Raw genomic sequence first — 26,820 nt, 5'->3', positions numbered from 1 at the left:
TGTCCTCTGGTCCTTCTCAAAAGTACAGCTCAGCCAACTCTGTCTCCAGGACATCTCTTGAGCCTTTGACCTCCTTCCCACTATGATCAGGACTGCTCTGGTTCAGAGCTCCCTCATCTTTTTCAGTTGCCTCTTATTAGAACTCTGGAATCAAGTCTCTCTCCTCCGTGTTTCTTATTGCTGCTTCAGGGAGACGTCACCTGTGTGCGGAGGAACCTTACTGCTTCTCGACCCCTCAGGATCAAGCCCATACGCCACCACTTGGCTCCAACCCGTCTTTCCAGTACTCCTCCCTTCGCAAACTCCAACCCTCCACTCTAGCAACTTCAGACTATTCCACGTTCAATGTTGTGTGTTCTCACACCACCTTGCCTTTGGGCGTGGGACAGCTCCAGCCAAGAACGCATTTCTTTTACTGCTCCACCTTACCGTCCTGACTCTGAACCCAGTGAGGTCTCCCTCAGTGCCCTCCACCCCCTGATTACCTTCAGAAGCATTAGTGCCATTTCTTCACAGCCTGTGGCTTATGCTCCTACTTTGCTCTTTCCACCTCACCCCTTCTCTTCATATGCTTGTGTGTGGCTCTCACCGCAAGCTACTTAAGGGCCAGCACCACTTCCCAATCACCTTAGAGTTGCCCACACGATGATTATTGAACTCTGAGCACAATGAGAAGGTCACATCTTTACGTGCTGATGAGTCAAGAGGCCCATGACTGGTTCCACTATTCTGAGTCAAGAGCTGGGCTTGCCTGAACAATGACAAGGAAAAAGCAGCACCTGCAAACCAACTTGCTTCCAGTTTTCCCTCCTTTTCTCTTCCTGTGTATTTCCACCCAGCTATCTTGTGGGAGGGCAGTCATCCTCTCCATGGCCACACTTTGGTATGTGGAAAGGTGGGAAGCAGATGTTAACTGATGAGAGGGCTGCATCAACAGGTGATAGATGGTGGTTAGGATGGCCGCAAAGGGTCTGCATTGAAAAAGAAATCTCAAAGTGCTAGAGTTGGAAGGCACTTCATGGAGGCTACGTGCTCCAATTCCTTCTTCTGCATTCCTAACAGATGCAGGATCCTTCCGTGGTCAGGAAGCTCATGGTCTCTGGATACAGCCATAGGGTTGTTAGCTCCTGGGTTAATAGCTTCTTCTTCTATGGAGCTACACCCACAGGAGGACACTTGTACTTCTGTCCTTCGCTTGTACTTCTGTCCTCTCAAGGAACACAGCACCAGACTTCTCCATTAGGCGTGGGGCATCCTTTAATTATTGAAAGTTACCCTGGGACCCTGTGTCTTCTCCAGGACAGACAGCCACAATGACATGGGGTCTAGGCATCTCACCATCCTTGTCACTTTTCCTTCGATGCTCAACTCACATTTTGAAAATATAAACTAATGTCCCATTTTGGTTTTAACTCATTAGACAATAAAAGATGCTCATTATTAAATCTTTGGAAAATACAGGAAAAATATCAAAGTGAGTAAAAATTGCTGTATAACCACAATGACCCTTTTGGTGTATTTCCTCCCTATCTTTTTTTTTTAATGCAGATACCTCTTTTTATTTTTATTTTTTAATTTTTTATTTACATATTTTAAGAGAGAAAGAAATAGCATGCACGAGCTGGGGAGGGGCAGAGAGAGAGTGAGAGAGAGAATCCCAAGCAGGCACAGATCCCGACTCAGGGCTCAATCCCACCAACCGTGAGATCATGACCCGAGCGGAAATCAAGAGTCAGACGCTTAACTGACTGAGCCACCCACGTGCCCCTGAAATCTCTTTTTAAAACATGCTTGAGTTCATAGTAGTTCTGTGTCCCACTTCCTACACCATGAGCATTTCTGTAGCCCAGTTCATAATGAGTTGCATAAGATTGTATTTCATCAACATACTGCGGTTTATGTAATCAGTCTCCCATCCACCTATTTTTTGGACATTTTTGTTGCTTCTAATTTTTGCTATTTTTAGTAATTCCGTGAGGCATATTTTTTGTACATAACCTTTAGTTCAATGGCCCACTCGAAATGGATGGCCAGAAGTGAACAAACATCCCACGTGAGCCTTGCCAGAGAGAGTTCAGTGGCACCCTGCCAATTGTGATCCAGGCACGCTGCTTCTATGAAAGCAAACCTAGAACGACCTCAAATTACAGCCCAGAAATCCAGGGACTTTTTAAGTGCAATTCACAGCCAGAAGTGGGGATGGTGGTGGGCAGGGTACAGGTGGAAATAAAGGGGATATCAGCAAGAGATCTCGTTCCTGCTGACAGGCACCAGCTCAGGCTCTGTGTCTCCTCTCTCTGACCTGTGTCATATTTATACCCGGGTCAGTTTTCACACCAGTAACTGGCTGCTTCTGGGCATCTGCAAGGTGCTCTGGAGACCCACTGTCTTGTCCCCCCACCTGGGCAGAGCCCGGCCCCTCCCCGCTTGCATTCCCACAGTATCTCCAGCAGGCCTCTCTTGGCTCTTATCTCTTTATAGCAGTTGTCTCAGTGTATATCTTTTCCATCAGACACTAAACCCTGGAGGCCAGGAACTATGTCCTAGTCAACTTGTAGCCCTCACAGGAAGAAAGTTATTTGTTACAGAAACGAACAAGGAATACAGAACAGAAGGCATAGGAAGAGGGATGCACAATGACCCCAGGCCTTTGACCCAGGAAGGATCCCCTGGGAATAGAAATGGCAGTGAGGTCAAAGGCCTCACTTTTGCCCAGAAGGCTGGGCCCCAGTTGGTTTGGCCTAGTCCCTCTTATACCTCTTGGCAGTGAAACCTGGGGGTCCTCGGTTCTGAGATCCAAGATTGCTCCCGGCCATTTGGATGCCGCTCCATGCCTTACTTTTGAAGTGCTGAGGGAGGGAGATTTGTGGGATGCAGACTGAGAGGTTGAGGGAGGGGAGGTGGGAAGCAGGAGCAGGCCCAAGGCCACATCACCGTGCAGTTCACACCCTACACACTCATTCAGTCCCGCCCCACTCTGGTCCCAAGTATGCGCTGGAGTCTCAGCCTCTCCCCTCCATCCCCCTGCACTCACCCACACAGAAGTCTCACTCTGCCCTCCCCACACCCTCCACCCCTGCCTACAGGCAACAGGATCAAAGCCAGGATGCAGCCACTGTTCTCTCACTTCTTGGGAAACCAGCAGAGCTGGAGACCCACCTGGGTCCCACCAAAGCCTGGGAGTATCCACATCAGTGTCCTTTCCCCTCACCCTCAGAGCTCTTGCCAAGGCCGGCTCCATTTTTACTGGAACACCTTCCATTCTGAGATTTCTTTTTACTTTTTTAAGTTCATTTATTTTGAGAGGGGGAGGGAGAGGCAGACAGAGACAGAGAGCGAGAGAATCCCAAACAGGCTCCATGATCTCAGCACACAGCCCCACTCGGGGCTTGAACTCAGATGCCATGAGATCATGACCTGAGCGGAAATCAAGAGTCGGATGCTCAACCACCTGGACCACCCAGGTGCCCCTCATGCTGAGATTTCTTAAGTCAGGCTGAAGAGAGAAGCCAACCCAAGCATGTGCAGGATCAATGTAATTGATTTTGGATCAATAGCTGGAATGATTCAGTGTCTGCTCCTCTATACCTTACTGTGGCCATGAATGCAGGGCTAGACTAGGGAACTCTGGAAATGAGCCTGGATATGGAGGGACGGGGAAGACTTCAACTCATTCTTGGAGAGAGACACCAAGGGGCGGGTCATGCTATTTGTGTCAGGGCGGATGTGGCAAGGGTAAGGGATGGGGGCCAAGGGCATGGGAGAAAAATGGGGGCTTGGGTTGCTTACTGCAGGGGGCTGCCTTGGGGTCACCCGGTTCAACAGATGGCTTTTTTTTAGGACAGTTTCCGCATGTGTGCAATCCCAGCCACCACTCAGAATCAGCAAACGTGAGCATCTGGACAGAGCTTCAGGGGCGCTCTCCCCCAGCTCCCCACCAGCCCAGGAAAGAGGAGCAAGGCACACACGGCTCCCTGGAACTAAGGTGGAAGCCGGGTGCTACCGTGTATCCATCGGCACCTTGAAGTGTTTTTGTCTCTAGCTGTTTACACAAAACAAGACTCTGGAACCGAGAGAGTTTGCAAACACTAACTTGAAGAGTGTAGGAGGGAGCTGGAACTCGCGGGAAGTGGAATGTGTTGTCAGTTCCAAGGAAAGGCTCTGGAGGGTAGATCCCAGGCCCAGCGCACCACTCAGCTCACAGGTGACACTCCGCAGCTCATTCCTGCCGGATGCCACGGTGACCCTGGATTCTTTGGCAACCGAAACGTGCAATGCAGTAAGAGCGTCTCAAGGGTGTCTCATTGCAGTAAGGGCGTTTCATGCTTTTCTCTTCTTTACAATTTTCACGTTCATTCCCAGGGGAAGAGCATAGGAGGGCCCCTGGTATCTGAGTTGCTGACAGGCATAAAATAACACAGAGCTAGCCGTCTCAGGGCAGGTACACACTGGGCAGAACTGCGTTTGGCTCTGTAAGCTGTCACCATCTAGCTGGCGATGCAGTCATTTAGACAGTAGCCGATGGCACACTTGCATGGCAGAGAGATTCCCAAAACAATAAATAGCATGTCACATTGATTTCCATCCAGAGCTGGCCAATGTCAGGTCTTTCTAGGCTCCCAGAATTCCAGCACTGAATCTGAGCATCGGCCTCTAGAAAGCATCCGAGGCCCCTTCTGCTGCAATTGCAATTATTGTTCCTGAAATTGATGCTTTATAGTGCACGTTAGTGATTTCTTTCTTTCTCTCCACGACATTGTGTACGTATTGCATGGCAATGCTCCAAATGATATAAATCATATGTCAATATGTCAATATAACTAGCTCCCCACATTCTACTGGAAGTGTCAACGCTCTATTATTTTAAGAATATTTAACACTGCACGGCCATTTAAATATATGTGCCATTATTACCAAAACAATAAAACAGGTGAATGAATGAAATTTGTAGCAATGAATCCATAACAGAGGATCTTTACTCCAGTAGAACTCCTCATACCTGTCTGTTTTGGCAAAAGGTCTCAGTATGGTTAGGAAAAGGGCTTTTCATGGAAATTGGGGTGAAGGAGGCCCCGGTTACGTGTGCCAGGAAAACTGTCTCCCTCTGGGATTTGAAATCACTTCACAAGTCTCCTTGCCCAACCCTTTCTCCTCTCTATCACCTCATTTGGGTGTCAGCATTGGGTGTGAGAGATTAATGGAGGTTTAATTTAAAGGATTAACATGAGGGTTAGACCCAAGCCAGCTGGAGGGGACGTGGCAGTGAACTTGGAATTCTAGACCTTGGCTCTGACATATACTGACTCTAACACTAGAAGATGATCCTGGCTGGCCACTGACCCTCTCTGGGCTTCTGTTCTGTCATCCAGAAACTGTGGGAGTATGGATAGCTCTCCAGTGCTGGCCTGCTGAGTGATGCTGGATGGGCTGTACTTCCCAGAGATCTTGCTGTAGGAGGTCTGGGGTAGGGTCTGAGTCTCTATTCTGGGAAGCAGTGGATTGACCTCCAGGCCTTCTTCTAGCTCAGTCTAGGATTCTGACTCTTCTTACCTGAACCCTGGAATCATCTTGGCAAAGCCGATGACCTTTTGGATGCTGTAACTGACCAGGTCAGCCAAGTGGGGCAGCATCGAGAGCTGGGACAGGTCCAGGGTCACAGAAGGGTCATCTGAATCTTCTTCCCTCGGATCCAGATTGGAGAAGCTGGTCGGCTCCATCACATCTGAGGAAGGATGAGGAAAGAGAAAGAACTTCTTGAGGATACGTGAGCCAGACACCCTCCTTCTTGGCTCCGTGAGGACCTCCTGTGCCCTAGCAGCAGGTCTGGCCAGGAATCCCATAGTGACTGCCTCTCTCCAAGGTCACTGGCCAGGAATCCCATAGCGACTGCCTCTCTCCAAGGTCACTCTTCAGTCCAGGCTTCCCTCTAGGATTCCCCGGGAATCCTAGAAACTTTGAAAAGAAACTTGAAAGAAAACTTTCAAGCAGAGCAAGGCAGTGAAATCAAAGATCAAAGATGCCCCAAGAAATGAGACTTCCTTGAGCCACGATGTTACAGACCATGTATTTCTAATGACCAAATCAAACATGAATTTGGAACCAATGAACTTATGGAAAAGATCGTTCTAAGTTGTAGACCTCACTAGTGATTCAAGATCTACAACTTAGAACGTCTACACTTTTCCTCAATAAACTAGAAACAAATGTGTTTGGTGCCAGTGTTTGTAAAGGTGCAGGGAATTAGGCAACCCTTGTGACACGGGGTGCTAAAGGAAGCATAAATTCATGCAAGTAATCTAGAGAGCTATTGGACAGCAGGCATCTGCAACCTACAATTACGTATGCCCTTTGACCAGTAATCTCACTTGCATAAATTCATCATAAGGAAAAAAGTCTGGAATAAATGCAAATCTTCAGCTACAAGCATATGATTATCTTAATGAAACACTGGGACACAATCTAGAACAGATATGTTATTGTATATTCATACCCCAGAATACTAATCAGCTTTAAACATAATATAGAGGTATATTGAATAACATAATATAGAGGTATATTGAATAACAGGAAAATATGATATAATATACTGTTAAGAGAAAAAAGCAAGCTATGTATATTGTGTCCAGCATAATCTCACTGCGTAAATATACATATGCATTTAAATTTTTTAAAAGATAGGAAAGAGATATATCACAGTGTTAATGGTGACTACCCTTGGGTAGTAGGCTTAAAGATTTTACATATATAAATATATATATTTATTGTGTGTATATATATATATAATTTAGTTTATATTTTCTGAATGTCTCTAATGAACATGTATTACGTTTGCTTTAAAAATGATGGGGCGCCTGGGTGGCGCAGTCGGTTAAGCGTCCGACTTCAGCCAGGTCGCAATCTCGCGGTCCGTGAGTTCGAGCTCCGCGTCAGGCTCTGGGCTGATGGCTCGGAGCCTGGAGCCTGTTTCCGATTCTGTGTCTCCCTCTCTCTCTGCCCCTCCCCTGTTCATGCTCTGTCTCTCTCTGTCCCAAAAATAAATAAAAAACGTTGAAAAAAAATAAAAAAAAAATGTTAACTAGTTTGGGGCACCTGGGTGGCTCAGCTGGTTAAGCATCTGACTTCAACTCAGGTCATGATCTCACGATTCGTGAGTTTGAGCCCCATGTAGGGCTCTGTGCTGACAGCTCAGAGCCTGGAGCCTGCTTCAGATCCTGTGTCTTTCTCTCTCTCTCTCTGCCCCTCCCCTGCTCATGCTCTGTCTGTCTCTCAAAAACGAAGTAAATATTTAAAAAAAGTTAAAAACGTTAACTAGTTTGATTTATTTATTTATTTATTTATTTTTATTAAGTAATCTCTATGCCTAACATGGGGCTCAAACTCATGACCCCAAGATCAAGAGTCACACACTCCTCCAATTAAGCCAGCCAAGCACCCCTTTAAATAAACACATGCTATACTGAACATACCATTGGTGGGGGTGAGCACCTCAAATCAATTAACCTCTGAGGGGATCAAAACTCCTAAATAGTATGGAATTATTCAAAGCTGAATGTATAACATGCGGACTGATCCTCATTGGTGCAAAATATGCCATTAAGTGACAAGAGCAGCTAAGTGGGTAGAGAAAATTAACACACGGGAGGAACCCCTACAAGACAAGGGGCTCATAGGGTCAGTCAGTCTGTGAAATGGCCACTGCTTTTCTTTAGTCCCTCACCACCTCCCTCCTGTCACTCCTGGGTGGGTAGACACAATGGTCTGGTTCCATGGCTATCCTCGACCAGCTGCACTGAGACCCCTCCCAATGCTTTTGGATCTGGGCACAGAAGCACCATATCTGGGGTTCTAGTTCCCCAGAGGGAAGGGGCTTTCCCATCCCTGTCCTTTTGCAGGACTCACACAGAGGGCAGAAGGGTTGGGTGAGAGGCAGAGGGATGAAGGATGGGGAGGGGAGGGGCAGGACGATAAAGAAGAAGGTAGAAAAGGACCATAAGAGGAAAAGCAAGCAAGTGCCGGAGGTGACAGGTCCTCCAGCGCCTTGGTGGTTCCCCCAGAGCTCCGTGGGTGTGTGTGTGGGGGGGGCCGGCGGGGGGGGGGGAGGGGAGGCTATGCTCGGACCCACATGTTCTTCCCCTCGAGTACCACCCTCCAAGGCTCTGAGGACTATACTGTCTCGTGTATTTGGAAATTGCTAAGAGAGTCGATCTTGGAAGCTCTCGCCACAAGGGAAAGAAAACTTTGTAAGTCTGTGAGGTGATGGAGAGGACCTAAACTTATCGCGGTAATCATTTTGCCACACCTCCATGTATCCAATCATTGCTTTGCATTCCTGAAACGAATATAACGGTACATGGCAATTATATCTCAACTAAACTGGAAAAAAAAAAAACCAAAAACAGAACCCCTGAGAGGCCCAGGCTCAAAATACCATTTAAAGGAACCAGGTTAGCCCCAGGGAGGGAGGCAGGGGCAGAAGCCTTGTTTGGAGGAAAGAACAGGGACTCTGCAGACAGACCCCGGCTTGGCCTCCCCCCAGCACGGGCCCTCGGGCTAGTTAGCCCTCTTCTGTTTAAGAAAAAAAGAAAAAGAAAAACCCCAAAACAAAGCAGGGTGGGGGGTTGTTCCGAGGACACTGGCACACAGCTACCCTGCCATCCGCAGCCAAGGGCAGATGGGCTGCGGGAGCTCTGGGCCCTCCTCCCACGCTGGGCTCCCTGGGCTCCCTGGGGGCGGCAGTGGGCTCACCGAGCGAGGCCGCGTAGTGATCTGAGCAGGTGGAAGACGAGTCCCCGGAGAGGCTGGGCGTGTGTCTGGAGGAGGGCCTTGAGGGACGGCCGCCGCACGCATCCCCACGAACCGGAGGCTGGAAGGGAAGGACGGGGGATCAGAGGCTCACATTTGGGGGCCACTTTCCCACCTTGCCCCTGATCTCTGGCAGGAGGGGCTCTGAGGAAGGCTGACGGGAGGGGGAGGCCTCCCCGGTGCCAGAGGGACGGAGCAGCCCTTCCCTCGCTGCCCCGGTCTGGATGGCCGTGGTCCTCCGCGCCCACTCCCCACGCCCCAGCTCCCCCTGTGGCTCTTCACCACGCAGCTCATCCTTCCCAGCCAGCCGGCGAGCACGCGTACCCGGAACTGGGTAAAGTCGGCATAGGTGGGGTCGTAGGTCTTGTGGTGGGCATCCAGCAGGATGGCGATGATGCGCTGCTGCTCCTCCGAGAGCTTGGGCCGCAGACTGTCCTTCAAGGCTTCCTCCTCCTTCCGCTTCAGGATCATCTCCCGCTTCCGTTGCACCTCTTCGTCCGTCAGGATGACTGGGGGGGGGGGGGGGGGGTGGTGGTCAGGAAGAGGGATGTGAAAGCTTCCTCCAGGTGCTAACGGCACAAGAGGGGAGGGGCTGCTCCCCTCACCCTTGGAGCTCACAGGGCGGGCGTGCTTCCTGCCACAGGTCCACCCCACAGATGGAAAACTGGGTTTCCCATGGTGAAAAGGCAGGTGCATGAGAGAGGAGGAGAAAGGATTTGAGAGGTGGGATGCTCAGGCATTATTAGCGAGTCCGGGTTCTCAGGAACGAGTGATATGATTCTGGGCAAACCGTGTGAACTCTCTGGGCTTTCCTCTCATTAATCAGACCAAGAAGTTTCTAAGGTCCCTTTTGTTGCTCCTGCCTCCGAAAAGCGCGTGTATGTGGGGTGGCAGTGATAACCCCTACCTTGAAGGATGGGCTGTTTTGAGAACTGAATGCATGCCTAGCACAGAGCGGCTGCTCATTCCGGTCTCTTCTCCCCCACCTTCATTGCGCACGATCTCGAGGGAGACATTGGGGGAGGAAGGGTGAGAGGCACTGTGCGGCCAGTCCCAGTGTTGGAAGCTGGGAGATGCTGAAAGGCCCCTCTTCGGAGCCATTCCCACACCCAAGTTTCCAGGCATGGGACTCGGGCATCTGATCTACTCTGACCAACTTAGAAAGACTTTGCTCTTCGGTTCCCGCAAAACAACCCCTCCTCCGGCCTGTCTAGTCTTGAAACTTCTGCCCAAGGAAGTTTTCGAGGCCTCTAAAAGTCCCGAATATAACACCGTGAAGCTCTGATTTGCAGTTCTCTCCAGCTGCTAGTGAGGGTGTCTGACAAGGGGGAGACCCCACCATCAGGCTGTGCAGGGGCCCCAGGGCCGTGCCCACCTCGCCGCGCTGGGCAGCTGCCTGGGAAGGCGGGGCTGGGAGCAGGGACGCCTGGCACAGCAGCCGGGCAAACAGACCTCCCGGCCGGGGCTTGCAGAGTGCTGGCGGCGGGAGTGGGCACTGGGGCCCTCGGCCTGTAGCTACTTGCTCTGTGCTGGTGTCGCCAGCGCTTCTGCCCACAGACCTGGGGAGTTTCACAACAGCAGGGAGAGGAAGTAGAACCCCAGGGTGGGTGGGTTCTGGGCTTTAAGAAAGGCCCACTGGCCCGGCCCCCTCAGGTGGGGGGAGAATGCACGAAGCTGGTGGGAGGGGAGGGAGAGCCTAGGGGGGTGGGGTGGGCACCCAGAGCCTCGGGCACGGCAGGAAAGGAAGCCTGTGGCAAAGGATGTTGAGTTCCCTCCACAGCTGAGGTAAGCCATACTAAGAGGACCGCAGGAGGCCACGCCCAGGTTATTGACTCACCTGCCCAAAGAGCTGCCAGGCCTCCTCCCATAGAGGGTGTCTGCTCAGACTCCAAGAGGTCAAGTGGGGTGAAAGGGGAAGGAGCAGGGAGCATTCCATTCAAGGCAAGGTGCAAGGCCCTAGCCTGGGGAATCCAAGATTAGGTGTCTGGTCTTTCCTGCTCCCCTGAGGGGGGGTGCTCTGCCTGTCACACCAGACACCCCAGAACGTGTTTCTCAGCCTGACTAGGCTTTGATATCCCCTTGCGATTCTATGACGTCCCTCTCCCGCTCAGAAACCTTTTCTGGGTCCTTCCTGCTTACCACGGTCCAAATTAAAGTCAAGATTCTCCATGCTTTTACGTCTTCCTAACTTTGCAGTATCACTTCCCAGGGCCTCTGGACACACTGCTTGTGCTCTGGTCACGTCAAGATTACTGACCTGTGAACATGACCCGCTTGCTCTTGCCACCTCATTTCCACTTACGCTGGATGCCTGTCCAGCTGGGTCTTCTCTCCCCTGTAGCAGTGCAAGCTCTGTCTATTCTTCAGCCCCCAGTTTACAGTCCTCTTTTACCATGAAGCCTTTCTGGATTGCCCTGATCTGCACTGTGCATTCATTTCTCGTTTCTGGGGCATGTCTACTGTCTCCCACACACTGGCACCAAAGTATCTTCCACTCTGTAATATTTATGGTTAGTACAGGCTCCAGTAAATGCCTGCGCAGATAGAACCTAAGATGTTCAAGATCTCTTTCACTAGGGGCACCTGGGTGGCTCAGCCAGTTGGATGTCTGACTTTTTTTTTTAACTTTTTTAACTTTTTTTTTTTTTTGAGACAGAGAGAGACAGAGCATGAACGGGGGAGGGGCAGAGAGAGAGAGGGAGACACAGAATCAGAAGCAGGCTCCAGGCTCCGAGCCATCAGCCCAGAGCCCGACATGGGGCTCGAACTCACGGACCACGAGATCGTGACCTGAGCTGAGGTCGGACGCTTAACCAACTGAGCCCCCCAGGCGCCCCTGATGTCTGACTCTTGATCTCACTCAGGTCATGGTCTCACAGTTCCCAAGTCAGGCTCCATGCCAATAGCTGGAGACTGCTTGGGATTCTCTCTCTCCTGCTCTCTCTGCACCACCTCTCTCTCTCTCTTTCTCTCTCTCTCTCTCAAAATAAATAAATAAACTTAAAACATAAAGATCTCTTTCACTAGAACCATAGGATACCTAAGGGGGTGGCGAACATCTTACACTTCCTGTGGTTTCTGCATAAAGGCTAGCCCAGCGAGGCTTCCTGGCCATGGTGTTGACTCCATAGTCTGAAAGATTGCACACCCAACACATCTACGCTGATTGTACCTACCATGTGCTAGTCATTGTCCTTTGCTCAGGAAATGGTAGTGAGACGTGCACCAGCACTGCATGTACCCTAAAATGGCAGGATGGCACACATTGAATGCCAGTCCACTAGATAACTGAGCCCAGCTTGCCTTTTTAATTTCAATAATTGTGACTGAAACATTTTCAAGACAGAATACCTTGTAACAGAACACCTGTAACATCATATTACCTTTTCTTGATGATTCAGAGGCATCATCATTCAGAACAATTACTGGACTTTGCAGGAACAAGGTTATAACCTCAGAATTGTATAGGGCTGTGTCCGTGCACTATATGACTTAGCCTGCTATGGTTTGGAGTTCTTTTTCTTTTTTAATTGAAAAAAAAGTTTTTTTTTAAATGTTTATTTATTTTTGAGAGAGAGACAGAGACAGAGTATGAGTGGGGGGAGGGGTGCAGAGAGAGAGGGAGACACAGAATCCAAAGCAGGCTCCAGGCTCTGAGTTGTCAGCACAGAGCCCAACATGGGGCTTGAACCCACGGACCATGAGATCATGACCTGAGCTGAAGTTGGACACTTAGCCAACTGAATCACTCAGGTGCACCAAGGAGCTCTTTTTTTTTTTTTTTTTTTTTAATGTTTATTTATTTGAGAGAGAGAGAGAGAGAGTGAGTAGGGGAGGGGCAGAGAGACGGGGGACAGAGGATCCAAAGTGGACTTTGAGCTGACAGCAGAGAACCCGATGCAGGGCTCAGACCCACAGACTGCAAGGTCATGACCTGAGCTGAAGTTGGGTGCTTAACTGACTGAGATACCCAGGCACCCCTGATGTGGAGTTCCTGTGCTACCTCACATAGCTTTCAGTCGCCCCCTCTCTGGTAAGCTCTGTGTTGTCCCTTTGTATCAGTGCCTGCCTTTCTTCCCATAAACAGCTAACTTCTAGTCTGTTGGGGAGCTGGAAATCCTGGTAATCAAGTTTTATGAAGAAAAAAAAAAACAGTGGTAATAAAAATGGATTAAAAATATAGAACTTTTTATGTGCCGGACACCATTCTAAATGTTTCTTAAACATTAGCTCATATATTTAGTGCTCATAAAAACCTCTTAAGGCAGGTGCTATTATCCCCAGTTTGCAGATGAGGGAATGGAGGCCCAGAGGCTATGTACCTTGTTCAAAGTCATACAGCTAACACATGGTGAAGCTGGTATTCGGGCCTGGGCAATAAGGCTCTAGAATCCGAAACTGTAACCACTACTCCCTACCGCCTGTGATTACAATTGGCTCTACTTGCTCAGTGGGACTCTTGTCCTCAGCCGTGGAACACACAGAGTGTTCCAACCCGTCTGAAGAGCATGAAAAAGTAAATAAAGTAGCAAAGTTTGTAAATGATTTACTTTCAAAGGACAAAGTTAAGAAGATCCAAGGTTAACCTTATGCCATTGTTCTTCTCAATCACTGTATCAAATAGCTACTGCCTTCCTGTGTGCAGTGCTAGCGAAGGAAATGCTGAGACCTGCCATTTTCTAATGGGGGCTGCCAATCCCCGAGCCTCCCTCCGGGCAAAATTGTCTGGAGACCAAGTAAGTCACAAGTGTCTCACACGTGCAGATGCGCATTGTGATTTATCAAATAGGTCATTGTCTAAAGGGGTTGCTAATTTCACGGGGAATGGTGCGTTTTTTAAAAATCACTTTCTCAAGAAAGTGCTGTAACCGAAAATGCTGTTACCATGATGTAGGAGGACCCATGTTTTGGAGTTGAAAGCCTTTGACCTAGAATAAGAGCGAACAGGTTTTGAAAGAACATTTGATGGGCTCTCCAGTGAATAAAGCACATGAGCTGTGTTTATAGATTTTTGTGAAACCCACATGGCTCCTCTGTAGCTTTTCTGCCTTCTGTCTAGGTTGCCTGCTGAGTGCTAAAATGGCTTTGCGCACGGTGCCCCCATGCAGGACGTTCCCTGTTTCATGAAGTCTAGAACTGCATTTGGAAGTCAAGCTCTGGAAGCGTGATCAAGTGAATGACACGGACAATAGCAGATTTGGGAGATCTTTCTGATCTATAGACCCGTGGGAGATACAGAGGTACAAATGAGCATAATGGGGAGCTAATGTATTCAACACGTATTTATTGAGTACCTATGCTGTGCCAGGAGCTGTGCTAACTCTGGGTAGAAGAGACATACATCTGTAAAAACATGGAACAAACTAACATATAGGTGTTTCCATGCAGGATAGGTCAACCAGAAGTAAGAATTCAACCATGGTATTTCTTGGGCTCCAAGGAATAAAGTCAACTAGGACTTGAAGAAAGAGAAAAGGAGTCTTCGGTGGGAACAGTCTCTTAAGCCCATCCCTTTGGGCACCTGGAAGGTGCCTGGAAATGCACAGTGGGGGAGCTCTGGCCCACTGGGGGTACCTGACGGGCCACGCCAGGGTGGAGCCCACTCACCTGGCCCTTGGAAGCAAACAGACCTAGGTCAGAATGCCCATACCATACCAACTTATTAGCTTAAAAGCATGAAATTTTAATTCCTCTGTGCTTCCCCATCTATGAAAAAAACAACAGAAGTATGTACATCTTTAGGGATTCTTATGAGAATTTAACCAGAAACTGCATGTATCTTGCACTCAGTAGGACTTCCCACACCCAGCCCCTTCCCCTTCCTGAGCTGCCTCTAGGGAAGGGCCCCCTCTCTGCCCCCGCCAGAAGGGAGCCTGTGTTTGCAGCTCCCTTCGTAGCGAGCCCACCCGGAGGTGTCCGGGGGAGGTTTTACAAATGTTGATACAAAATTGTCTCTGGGAGGCTGAGCCTTAAGGCAATCACCAGCCCAGGTGATAAATGAGCGGCTCTCCTAGGTTTCTGAGTTGGGAGCTCTAGGCTCAGACACTCTGACAGACTTCTTTAAGCTGGGCTAGATTGACGCAGAGAACTACAGCTCTTCCTGAAGGACCCTCCCTTAGAGCAGTGGCAAGAACGCGCCTAGTGCTAGCTCAAACTTTCCATGTAACAGGAGCTCTGGGGCCCAGACTCCAAGAGCTCAGCTCTACCAGCCCACACCTCACTCACTGGAGCTCCCTGCGCGGGCATCCTGAGATTGGGGGACACAGGGCTGCCCTGGCCATACAGCAGGGTAGGCGTGTGGGCCTACCGTGGATATATAGCAGCGTGAGGACCCAGGACTGTACTGGGCATATAGCAAGATGGGAGCACAGGGTTGCACACAGTAGGGCAAGGACACAAGTGCCCTGGGCATATAGCAGGGCAGGGGTGTGGGATTACTGTGGATATATAACAGGATGGGGACAGGGCTCTGTTGGGGAAGACCGAGGCTGTGTTTGGGATGGCTGAAGGGCAAAGCTGTTGGGAGTTGAGGGGTGGGCATCCATTTCTGGATTGCTGCCCCCACCCACCACCACACGGTGTTCTTGGGGGGAGGCACTTGGACGCACCCAAGACCTGTTCATCACCATGGATGCAGAGCTCTCTTTGCGGACCAGGAGGGATCTAGAAGCAGACATGGAGACTCGCTTTCTGACTCCAGTCCTGGTAGTCTTACTTTTCTGGGTCTCAGATATTTCCAAGTGTTCGCCCTATTCTAAGTGGATGCAACACCTCCTTCCTCCTGAGACCTAGGAGAGGGGCTTCTGGAACAGCAGTGAGGCTGGCACTGACCAGAAGTTCTGGGGCAGAGCCTTACTGAATCCCAGACGTGTAACCATGGTGGTTCTTGGTTGGCAAAAGCCTGAGACCCAGGCTCCCTGCCCTGTGGAGGATGTGTGCTCCTTGGGGGCAGGAGCAGGGGCTCTAAGTACCGCATCTCGTTTGTGTCCACCCGCGTGCCTCGCACAGAGGAGGCCACACTAAGCCAGTGTGTGAGAAGCCGCATGAGGCACTCAGCCTTGGCCTGCTCTGCTCCAGGATAAACACGGGAGTCGGGTGGGGCAGGGGACTGGGCTAGGAGAGATCAGCATGTCCAGGCCTGCCCGCTCCCGTGGGGGCGAGGAGGAACAACAGCCTGGAAACTTCTTCCAGAACTGTCAGTGTTGACTGGGGAGCCGGGATCAGGAATGGAGGGCTGTGATCCCCAGGCCCAAGGAGGAGGCTCCAGGTGAGGGCCTTCACGCTGTCTCTGTTCCCCAACAACAGAGAAGGGTTTTTTTTTTCCCATCAAGGAAGAAACTTTCCATCCCCTAAGCCCTATCCCGTGACTCTTCCCTTGTTCCGGACACATCTTCCCTGTACCTGCCTCCCTCGCTCCCCAAAACGATAGCCTCATAGCCAGGAGGGCCTCCCGGGGTGCCTGCATCTGAGCACCCCTCCTTAGCCTCCCCAGGCCCACAGGTTAGCAGGGCACAAGCCTTGTCCCGGGGCCAAGGAGGGGATCAGCGTGCAGACTGCAGACAGGCAGGGCTGAATGTGCAGGGGGCACCCATGCCCAGGTTGGCCCAGTGCCCTGGTCTCCAGGCCGGGGAGGGCCAGGCTAGCCCCTCCCAGGGTCTGCTGAATTTAATGGCTACTCTAGTTACCAAATAACTGGTACCACAGCTCAGAAACAAAGTCCAGGGGCTGTTTTTAATCGAGGGTTAGAACAAACGAATTTGCTATTGGTCCTCTCCTCCAACCCCAGAGCTGGACGGGAAGTCCTAGGACCGCTCCTCTCTCTCTATCTGGATCCAGAGGGTCATCCTAGAGTCCGGTGCTTCCCCTCACAGACTCTTTCCCCTGGTCTCCTCTAGGCTCCAGCCGGCAGATCCGCCCAGGGACCAGAGTGGCAGGAAGGCTGCAGAGGCAGAGGAGGGGGGACAGACCCCGGATGTCAACTGGGCTCTCAATATTCTCCCCACCACTCCTGTCCCTCCCCAAGCTCAGCAGCTCACTCTCCCAAAGTCCAAAGAACCCTGGGTCATTGAGCAGGTTGGTGAGTATAATGATGTGGTCGTGGAGGAGGACCGCTCGGGGCTCAGGAAGGCAGTGCCCCGCGCTGCCCTCCTCACAGGCCTCACTCTGGAGGGGCTGTCCCAGGCCTCTGAGACGCATATACAGACCCTAGAGAGGCTCGCAGTACCCTCTTGGTGCCTGGACCCTGCTGTTCTGGCCTCAGGGCCCCAGCTCCACATGCAGGGCGCCAGCAGCCCCAGGGGAAGGACCGCACACCTCTCGGGCCAAACCTGCACGAACAGCAGCACGAAACCTTCCCCTTCTAGTGCCGACCCCCCGCCCTAGCCCCCGAGCACTCACACTCCTTCATCATGCCGATGTCCACACAGCGCTTGAGCCGGCACGCCTGGCAGTGGCGGCGATTGTCCTTGGTGATGCGGCAGTCGCCGTTAAAGGGGCAGGTGAACAGCGCCTTCCGCTTCATGCTTCGCCTGCCGAGGGAGAGAGCACCTGCCACCTCTGTGCTACCCACCGTCCAGCCTCGGCCCTGGCTGCCAGCAGGGACTGTGACCACCCAGGCCTGCCGGCAAGACCCCTGGGATCTCCGCGTCTCCCACAGAGGGTTTGGGGCCCAGGCCCCGGCCGCTCTCAGTGACCACCGCTCCCTCCCCCCACACTCCAGGCTCCTCCTCCTTCTGTCATTGCCTACTCTGCTCCCATCATCGCTTTCATTTATTTATTTTATTTACTATTTGAAAGGATTTATTTATTTATATTTATTTATTTATTTATTTATTTATTATTACTATGATTGCTTTTTTTAAAAAGTGGGCTCTACCCCCAGGGCTTGAACTCATGATCCAGAAATTGAGATCTGCCCACTTTAGCCACTGAGCCAGCATAGCGCCCCTGATTTACTTTGATGGCACTCTACTTCTCACTCTATTATTATTATTATTATTACCACACAGGAAATACATGAATGAATTAGCCTAGTGAAATTTTTAAAAATACTGGGGAGTCTGGGTGGCTCAGTTAATTAAGCGTGGGACTTCAGCCCAGGTCACGATCTCCAAGTTCCTGAGTTCAAGCACTCCCACCAGGCCCTTGGGCTCTGTGCTGAGAGCCCAGAGCCTGGTGGCTGCTTTAGATTCTGTATCTCCATCTCTCTCTGCCCCTTCTCTGCTGGAGCTCTGTCTCTGTCTTTCTCAAAAATAAATAAAGAAACATTTTTTTTTTTACTAAAGAAACAAAAATTCTGAAATCTGTGGAACAGCCCTCACTGCTTTTAGTGAGCCATTACGAGAGGTGAGGGCACTAGTGGCCCCTTTAAGTCATCTAGAGCCTGGAGGTCTGTGATTAGAGCGTCCCTGGTCCAGGAACAGACACGCGCACGGGTGCGTGGAGAAGGGAGGAAGGGCCCAAACCGTAGCTTTAGGCATCCAGGTAACACGTCCAGAGAGAAAAGGCCAGATGAGCGGGCGGAAGCCCTGAGGTCTGGCCTTGGCTTTCCAAAAGGCAGAGGAAGCAAGGATTCTTCAAGGACAGAAAACTACCAAAGGTTCTTAGCTAGGAAGCTGGTCTCCCCGGCCGCTGGTATTCTATGTAAAATTGTGTGTGTGCGTATGTGTGTGTGCGCGCGCGCCTATGCGTGCATGTGCAAGCTTGAGGGCTCATTTTCCTTAATCTGGCTTTCTCCCCTGCTGCCAGCCACACCACATGGGATTTGGGGAGGCTGCATCATCCGTGTCCTACAGGTTCCTCGTGTTCTTCCCAGCCCTAGCAGGGGCAGGCCCCACTTGTTTGCCCCAGGACGGGTGACAGGAGTTAGTTGGGGCGGGATGGTGGCAGAATCACTTTCTCTGTGAGCAGCAGCACCTTCCAAGGAGCTGTGGCGATAGATGCTCAAGCCTTGGAAGCAAAGGCCCGGGTCCAACCGTTTCTTCTCTCTTAGAGAGGAGTTGGCCACACACTAGTTTTATTTCTTGGTGAAAAATGGCTCACTGTTCACATTCACTAGAAGACATACGGAGTTTGAGACAAACATACTCGTTGGCGGATAACGGACAGATGGTTAGGGGACCCAAGAGACTACTTACTGGTGGACCTCCTCATTTCATAGATGGGACCACCGAGGGGAAGAGACTTTTCAGTGAGGTGGTTTAGCAAGAAGTGAAGGCTCCCTGGTTGGCTGTTAGAGATGTGAGGCTCAGCTTTAGCTTCGTGTACAACCCCTCTCATCTCTAGAAACAAGGTGCTCAGTGAGGTGGAGCCCACAGGCAAAGAGCTCCAGGCGGCTGGCTCTTGAGAACAACTCAAGGCCAACCATGACCCAGTGGCTCACGAGGTAGCTGCTTTTGGTTTTGGACCTTGGCTGCCCGTACCCTCCTGTTATGCCTCTTCTGACCCAAGGGGGCCCCAGTAGACAGGGCTACACAGGGAGGTGGAGAAACATGAGGCTATGGGGGTCAAGTCCAGACCACTAAAGGCCACATCCACCCCTGCAGTGACTACCCAGGGAGGACTGTACTTTAGGCTTTTGCCTGCCTTTAAGAAGGGCTTTAGAAAGCCCTTCTCCTTGAGCCTCCATCCATCTATTGTAGTTCTCCAGAGGGACAAGCAAATATGGAGGTACCCTGGCTACCCCGAAATGAGATACTGCCGTCACCACCGGACGTGCGATGGATTCACTCCTTTACTCCTCCCCCTCTTTCCCACTCGTGGCTCCTGTGGCTCTGCCTATTACCACAAAGGCTCAGGCCCCAGAATGCCTGTAATTCTCTAAACTTATTCAAGGGCCAGAAGTTTCTAATTCAGAGTAAACTCTCATTTCCTTTTTTTTTTTTTTTACAACTAGGCATTTTGCCCAGAAGTGGAGGGTCTGCTTTTTCCTTCCACCCACTGTCTTGTCTGGCTCAGAGCTCTTCCTGTTCATTCTCCAGGGTTTGGGGCACCAGGAGGAGCCTACATGTGGCACCTCCAGACACGTAAGCCAAAGCCTCCCACCAGCCCTGTGCTGGGGGCTGAGAGCTCCCTGAGGCCCCCCACGAGAGGCAGCCTCACATCCCTTGGAGGCCTGTCCCTCCTTCCTCGGGCTCTAGTGCACCTGCCTCTGACTCTCACTGGTGGGCACCTCCCCCACCTGCAAGGTCGCTCAGAAAGAGATGTGGACCATGACCATCTTTCTTTTATCTTCCTCATTGTAAATCTGAAGCCCCCCCCCCCCCCAGGCTTCCACACACAGAGGACTTGGAGATAGCCACTCAGCCCAGCATTGCCTGAGAACAGGGGTGGACTCTAAACAAGGCTGGGTTGGAATCCAAAAAAAAAAAAGCAGATCTGGCTTAAAAGAAAACACTGGGGAGGGAGGACCCAGTATCCTTGCTTCCAGCTTTGTCTCTGTAGTAGGAAGTACTCTCATGAGTACAGAGAAACAAAGCAGGAGGAGGAGGAGGGAGAAATGGAGAAGAAGGAGGAAGAGGAGGGGGAGGAGAGGAAGGCAGGAAGGCAGGAGGGAGGGAAGGAAGGAAGAAAATGTTAAAAGCCTTCTGGCCAGGCACATTATCTCCCAGTAAGGCTCAGATCTGGGGTAAGAATGTCACTTGTGGGGGCACCTGGGTGGCTCAGTCGGTGAAGCATCTGACTTCAGCTCAGGTCATGAACTCACAGTTCGTGAGTTCAAGCCCCACGTCGGGCTCTGTGTTGACAGCTCAGAGCCTGGAGCTTGCTTCAGATTCTGTGTCTCCCTCTCTCTCTGTCTCTCAAAAATAAACATAAAAAAATGAAAAGAATGCCGCTTGTGCTTTTCACCCTTTGCCACACTTTGTCCCAAAGCCCACCAACTTTGCTGCGTGTCTGCACATTAGTTGAACAACGCAGAAAGGAGCCCATAAATTCATGCAGCTCTTAAATTATTAGTATGCAAAATTATAGTAAGCAGCTCTGCCCTGGCTTCTCTAAAGACAGAATCAGAGGCAGGACCCTGGAATTGTAGCCAGGAAGATGGAGGTTAGCCATCACAAAGAACACTGTCACACTCTGGAGCGTGGGTCGGTGTTCAGGAGATGGAAACTCCCTCGCCGCCTCCGACGGCCGGACCCAGGTCCTCTTCTGAAATGGCTTTCAGGTACGCCCAGTCCAGCCCAGTTGCCCGGCCGCAGGTCCTGTGAGCTTGAGACCCGGTTCTTCCCCGATCCCCTGCCTTCTAAGGGCACTTCCACACATGTGGCTGTCATCTAGCCTCTGCCCACAAGGAGTCGGAGCAGCCAGATTGGCCAGCCGTGGCTCTGTGCTTTGTCCTAAAGATCCACGCCCTGCCCTGTCTTCCTCCCAGTGCTAATTGCTTGTGAGCTGGTTCGGTTTTGAGAAACAAGAGCTTCAAGTTTCCGTGGGAGCCCATGGCCTTAGCTCCTCTCTAAGCCTGGACCCTGTCATCCTCTGGATGGTTGGCAATTATACCCCAGCTCAGGAAGGAGGGGTAGGGGTGGTGCAGCCAAGCTAAATATAGACACAGTTTCTAGAAAGTCAGGGGTGAGAGAGGACATTGACCAATTCATCAAAATGTGACAGGCAATTCACAGAAGCCTGAAGTGCCCAAGGCCAGTGTCTCGGGCTTGGGACAGTAGGGTCCTTCTCGGGTAGGTGGCCCTATCACCAGAGACACACCTTGTGAAACCCAAGCCCGGGGCCAGGTACCAGCTCTGGGCTCTGTCTCCACCGCAACGTTGAGTGTCACAGAAATCTCGGAGCCTGGAGCCTGTGTCTCCCTCTCTTTCTGCCCTCCCTTGCTTGTACTCTCTCTCTCTCTCAAAAATAAATAAAACATTAAAAAAAAATTTTTTTTTTAAAAAGAGAGAGAACTGGTCCAAGGGCGCCTGGGTGGCTGAGTCGGTCCAACACCTGACTCTTGATTTCGGCTCGGGTCACGATCTCGCGGTTCTTGAGTTCGAGCCCCGACTTGGGCTCCGTCCGCACGGACAGTGCACAGAGTCTGCCTGGGATTCTCTCTCTTCCTCGCTCTCCCTGACCCTCCCCCGCTCATGCTCCATCTCTCTCCAATACATTTTTTTTTTCAACGTTTATTTATTTTTGGGACAGAGAGAGACAGAGCATGAACGGGGGAGGGGCAGAGAGAGAGGGAGACACAGAATCGGAAACAGGCTCCAGGCTCTGAGCCATCGGCCCAGAGCCCGACGCGGGGCTCGAACTCACGGACTGCGAGATCGTGACCTGGCTGAAGTCGGACGCCTAACCGACTGCGCCACCCAGGCACCCCTCCAATACATTTTTTAAAAAGAGAGAGAGAACTGGTCCATCACATCATAGTATATCCATGCAAGATGACGGGGCTGTGGAAAGGACAGAGGAAGAACGTGGAAACGGGAACCAGCTTGAAGAAATGCTCTGTGGTAGATAAAAGCAAGTGCGGGAGGGTGAGTTTAGTATATACGCCCACCTCCCCGTGCACGTGCGTGCCTGTGCACACACACATAAACCCGCACACGTGCTTTCATATAAAGAGTCTGGCAGCGAACACAGCGAGCTGGTGACAGCGACAGCTTCTGGAGGAGGTAGGGGCACGGGAACTGGGTAGGGAAGGAGACTTGCTTTTCACTTATATGCCCTTCCGGACCGTTTGCTCTGCTGCTGCTGCTTCTTTTGAGCCGCGCACAGGAGTTATTTACACACACATTCCAGGTTCCGCAAGAGAGGAGAGGAAAGGGCTGTCTGTTCTCAGAGGCAACACACTACAAAAGGACGATGGTAATAGCCTCCGCTTCCCGAGAGCCTTCGATGCCAGTATTTTGCATATTATCTCCAAGGCTATCAACGACGACCTTTCAGGATGGGCATTATCCCTATTTTACAGGTGATATGAAAAGGACTGGAGGGTTAAATCACTTGCTTCACATCACGCGGCTAATAAGTGTGAAAGCAGGATCCGAATCAAGATCTGTTTGATTCCAAAGCTTCCAGTATTCTTACATAACATCGTCCTCCTTATGAATATACCGTACCTCAATCCAAGCCAGAGTAGCCATCAAAACATGCCCCCTAGGGGCGCCTGGGTGGCTCGGTCAGTTAAGCGTCCGACTCCGGCTCAGGTCATGATCTCACGGTCCGTGAGTTCGAGCCCCGCGTCGGGCTCTGTGCTGACCGCTCAGAGCCTGGAGCCTGTTTCAGATTCTGTGTCTCCCTCTCTCTCTGCCCCTCCCCTGTTCATGCTCTGTCTCTCTCTGTCTCAAACATAAATAAACGTTAAAAAAAAAAAAAAAAGTGCCCCCTAAAGTCCAGGAACATGCAGCAGAGGCCGTTTGGGGGTCTCCTCTGGCACAAAGCCATTGGGAGAGACACAGTCCCTGAGAGGGGTGGTTTGGAAATGAGAGGTCACCACTGGCGGTCCTCTCCACTGGCCCTATACTGCCATAGCACAGGGACGACCCCCGCGTGTGCCGAGAGTGACTTCCTGCCAACGAGCCTTGATGAGAGAGCTGAGTTCCCCCCCAAAACGTAAGATCTTCTTCACATGCCTGCAGCTGCCTTTCTTCACAACTCCAGTGACATTCCCTCTGCAAATAATCCGGCCTCCTCTACCCAAGCTTCCAAAACTACTCTTGACCCATCCGCGGACAACCTTCCTCGTTCTCTTTCAGTCACAGTCTCGAGCGGCCATGGAAGAAGCTGCCAGCTGCCAAGCTGAACTGGACAAAGTTTTCTCCGGCAGCCCCGATGTCGTGGGGACACATTTACTGGCGCTCATAGAACGCCCTGCTCCTCTCTCCTCTCTGTTTACTCCAGTGCCCGTAAGCCCTTTGAGTTTCAAGTCGTTGGCCATCCGCCTCGTTTCTCTGCTCCCCTTCACATCACGGCTCTTGCAGTATCAGCTGGGGGGACTTCCCGAAAGCCAGAACATTCCTCGTGTTCCCGGATCCTCACCAGCCTGCCTTTTGCCCCCTGCACTCCACAGGACTCATAATTAACAAGGTCCCTGAGCACCTTGAGGCCCGCAAACAAGAAGGCATTTCTCCACTCTGTGTTTGTTAGCTTGGCACTTGCAATGCACGCCTTCACAGTGTCTGGATTAAGGAGGCGTCAACAAGGAGGAAGAAGACAAGAGGAAGAGGCAGTGATCTGTTTCTCAACCCTGCATTCCAAGACCACCTTTCTTATCCCACCTTTTTTATCTGTATTCTTTTTCCCCCTTATTTTATTTTATTGTATTTTGAGACAGAGAAAGAGAAAGTGAGCATAAGCAAGGGAGGGGCAGAGAGACAGAATCTCAAGCAGGCTCCCCACCCAGCACAAAACCTGACATGGGGCTCGATTTCACTGCTGCCAGCTCATGACCTGAGCCGAAATCAAGAGTCGGAGGCTTAACTGACTGAGTCACCCAGGCACCCCCCAGGACCACCTCTTAAACTTCACCATACTCTTAATTCTCTTCTTCAAAGAGGTCCCTCGGATTTTCTTCTGTCCTTTATATCTTTTCCTTTATTTTATATTAGAGTCTGAACTAAGCCACTCACGACCAGAGATTCATTCACATCCACAGATCGTATAATATATATATATATATATATATATCCTTTGTAGTAGACCTACGTATTTTTCCCCTCTGGCCCTTACTTATGCTCTGGCTGTTGACAGAGCCAAGACATATAACCTTTTACAAGCCTACCCATGCCATTTTATTCACACTGGAAATATCATTTCCCCCCCCAGGAAGTCCATGTATTCCAGAGGAACATGAAGCAGAAACAGCATGAAATAACTTGTAGGACAAATTGGCCAACAGTGGTCTCTAATGGTCTCTATGGTCTGACCATAGATCAATAGAACTGTGGTCACTGTCCAACCTTCATAATCCCATTTTGGTTTGATTATGAATTCTGGACCTGCTGGGATGACCACAATGAGCTCCTATGGTAGGTTAGTTTGACTATCTTGGAAGTCAAACCAAAGACTGAATGGTCAGACTGGTCCCCAGGGCTTGGTAAATAGCCAGTGACTCAGCACGAAAGGGATCCTCTTTCCTTGAGAACACCATGAACGGGTTGAGTGAACTCCCCAAGAGCAAGGACTTGGTTGCACTTATCTTTGTGTTCCTAAGGATGTGGAACCTGACACAGAGAAGGTACCCCCCCCCCCCCAAACGTAGACCTTTCTTCCTGGGATCAGGATTTCACAAACAGACATAAGTGGCAAGGGGGTTCTATCTGAAATAGACTAAAAATAGAAAAATACCAAATAGAATTTGGATGAAGTAAAGGAGAAGCAAGGGTAAGGGGGAGAAAAGAGGAGCAATTATGTATATTTAATTGATTTTTCTTTTTGGCAACAGTTATGTTCTGTGAGGGCACCATGAGCACTTAATTAACACATACTGAACCACTGTTCCCAGGGTTAGCTTCCTGGGAGCCTCTGGTCACAACATTTTCATCAACCAATCAATACATAACCTTGTTTCACATGTGCTATTTAAAGGGACCTTACTTAATATATATTGTTGATTCATTAAAACTGAACTCAGCCAACAGCACTGTAGCTCATGTCTGAATGAAGCTTCTTGAACACTTGTTTTCTTGATAAGGCACATCGAAGCTTTCTTGTGCTTAGTTAGGACCACTTAATGGCACTTCAGCACTATGCTTGGGGCCATCCTAAACAGTGGAATCACCACCAAATAGCACAAAAATGCAAAAACTGTGGTACTAAGCAGCCCACAAAAAGGACACTTGTTTGTAGCCTGAGAGCTGAAACAAGAAGGCAGGATGTCACCTTGTTCCACCTTGGCTGGGAATGTGTGCGTCGTGGGTCTTGAAGTTTTCACCACTCTGACACCACCATGACCACAAAATTCTGCAAGTATTGATGTGGGGACTACAAGGAAGTTTTAACAAGTGGCCAAGTTTGCAAACACAGAATCTACAAATAACGAAGATTGACTGATTGTGTGTGTGTGTGTGTGTGTGTGTGTGGTGGGTAGGTGGGGGGTGGGTGGGTGGGTGGGTGTGTATTTTTATCAAACAAAATCAAGACAAACAACAAGAGGTGTTGGCTCTTCAGAAAGTGCATCCTGGCCCAGTCATCACGGCAGGGACAGTAAAGACACAAGGCAGACAAGGACAGGGTAACAGGACAAAAGCAGAATGCTGCCTATAATACCAGCACTTCCACGCAGGGGTTGTTGGAAAGGGGGCTCGGGGTGGGTGACATACAAATGTACCATCCCTGTCCATTTTGTCATTTCCCACACCTAGCCCTGGGCATCAGGGAGCCTGTCCTCCCTCCACCCAGATGCCTACCTATCATGGTCCTGCCTCAAGGAGTAGTTGTGTGTCTGAGGGGAGGAAGCACAGGTGCATGGGAGTTGGAGCCACTCTGGCAAGGAATTGACCTCCAGTATGTCAGAACCCAATAAGCAGCCACCTAAGAGTCTCATCTCCCAGAGCTGAACCCCAGGGATAGGTGACCTAGAAAGAGAGGGGGTTGGGGACAGGGATCTAGGAATTAACCAAACAGCCCCAAGAGCTGTTGGAGACCTTTGGGTTGCAGATGGGTGACGTATGACCTTTGGTCAGAGTCCCCATATTGCCAGCTCTTAGCCCAGTGCCTTGATAACAGATGCTCATTAAAATCCATTGAGTGAGTGTGTCAAAGAAAAAAAAAAACAAAAGGAAGGTGTGTGGCTGGAGAGACGTCTGTTTATTTCATGAGGGCAGCGTTCCATGAAGGACATAAGTATTGACCCATCAGGTTCCAAAATAACATATCATACTTTATGTTTTTTAAAGTACTTTTGTATATGTCATCGAATCAATCCCCAGACTAACACTATATACGAGAGGAGTCAGATGACAAAGTCAGGTGCATGGTTGAGGTAACTGAAACAGAGAAGTCAAAAGATCTGAGCAAGAGAGGGCAACGGCACAGCCACTGCTATAGCTCACACACTTCTGGCTGCTTTTATGGTAGGAAGCA

The 26,820-nt window shown here is 50.5% G+C and overlaps 1 protein-coding gene and 1 long non-coding RNA gene across 5 annotated transcripts in view; both read right to left on the bottom strand.

Moving 5' to 3' along the window:
- Positions 1–26,820, bottom strand: part of VDR (vitamin D receptor) — a 57,997-nt gene that overhangs the window by 4,963 nt on the left and 26,214 nt on the right. For all 4 annotated transcript variants that reach the window (XM_086713568.1, XM_086713571.1, XM_086713569.1 and 1 more), the window contains exons 3-6: positions 17,200–17,330; positions 9,127–9,311; positions 8,746–8,863; positions 5,551–5,722 (exon numbers count right to left, since the gene is read on the bottom strand). In XM_086713568.1, coding sequence (XP_086569694.1) covers positions 5,551–5,722; positions 8,746–8,863; positions 9,127–9,311; positions 17,200–17,330 — 606 coding nt within the window. The remainder of the gene's footprint in view (positions 1–5,550; positions 5,723–8,745; positions 8,864–9,126; positions 9,312–17,199; positions 17,331–26,820) is intronic.
- LOC147579198 (uncharacterized) lies at positions 19,669–22,242 on the bottom strand. The gene is made up of 2 exons (XR_015253651.1): positions 22,112–22,242; positions 19,669–21,889 (listed from the first exon to the last, which is right to left on the bottom strand). It is a non-coding gene; the product is annotated as an uncharacterized LOC147579198 (long non-coding RNA).

Source organism: Puma concolor, chromosome B4 (assembly GCF_028749965.1).
Source record: "Puma concolor isolate L17-30 chromosome B4, mPumCon1.1.hap2, whole genome shotgun sequence".
NCBI classification, from domain to species: Eukaryota; Metazoa; Chordata; class Mammalia; order Carnivora; family Felidae; genus Puma; species Puma concolor.
This window is presented reverse-complemented; position numbering and strand designations above follow the sequence as displayed.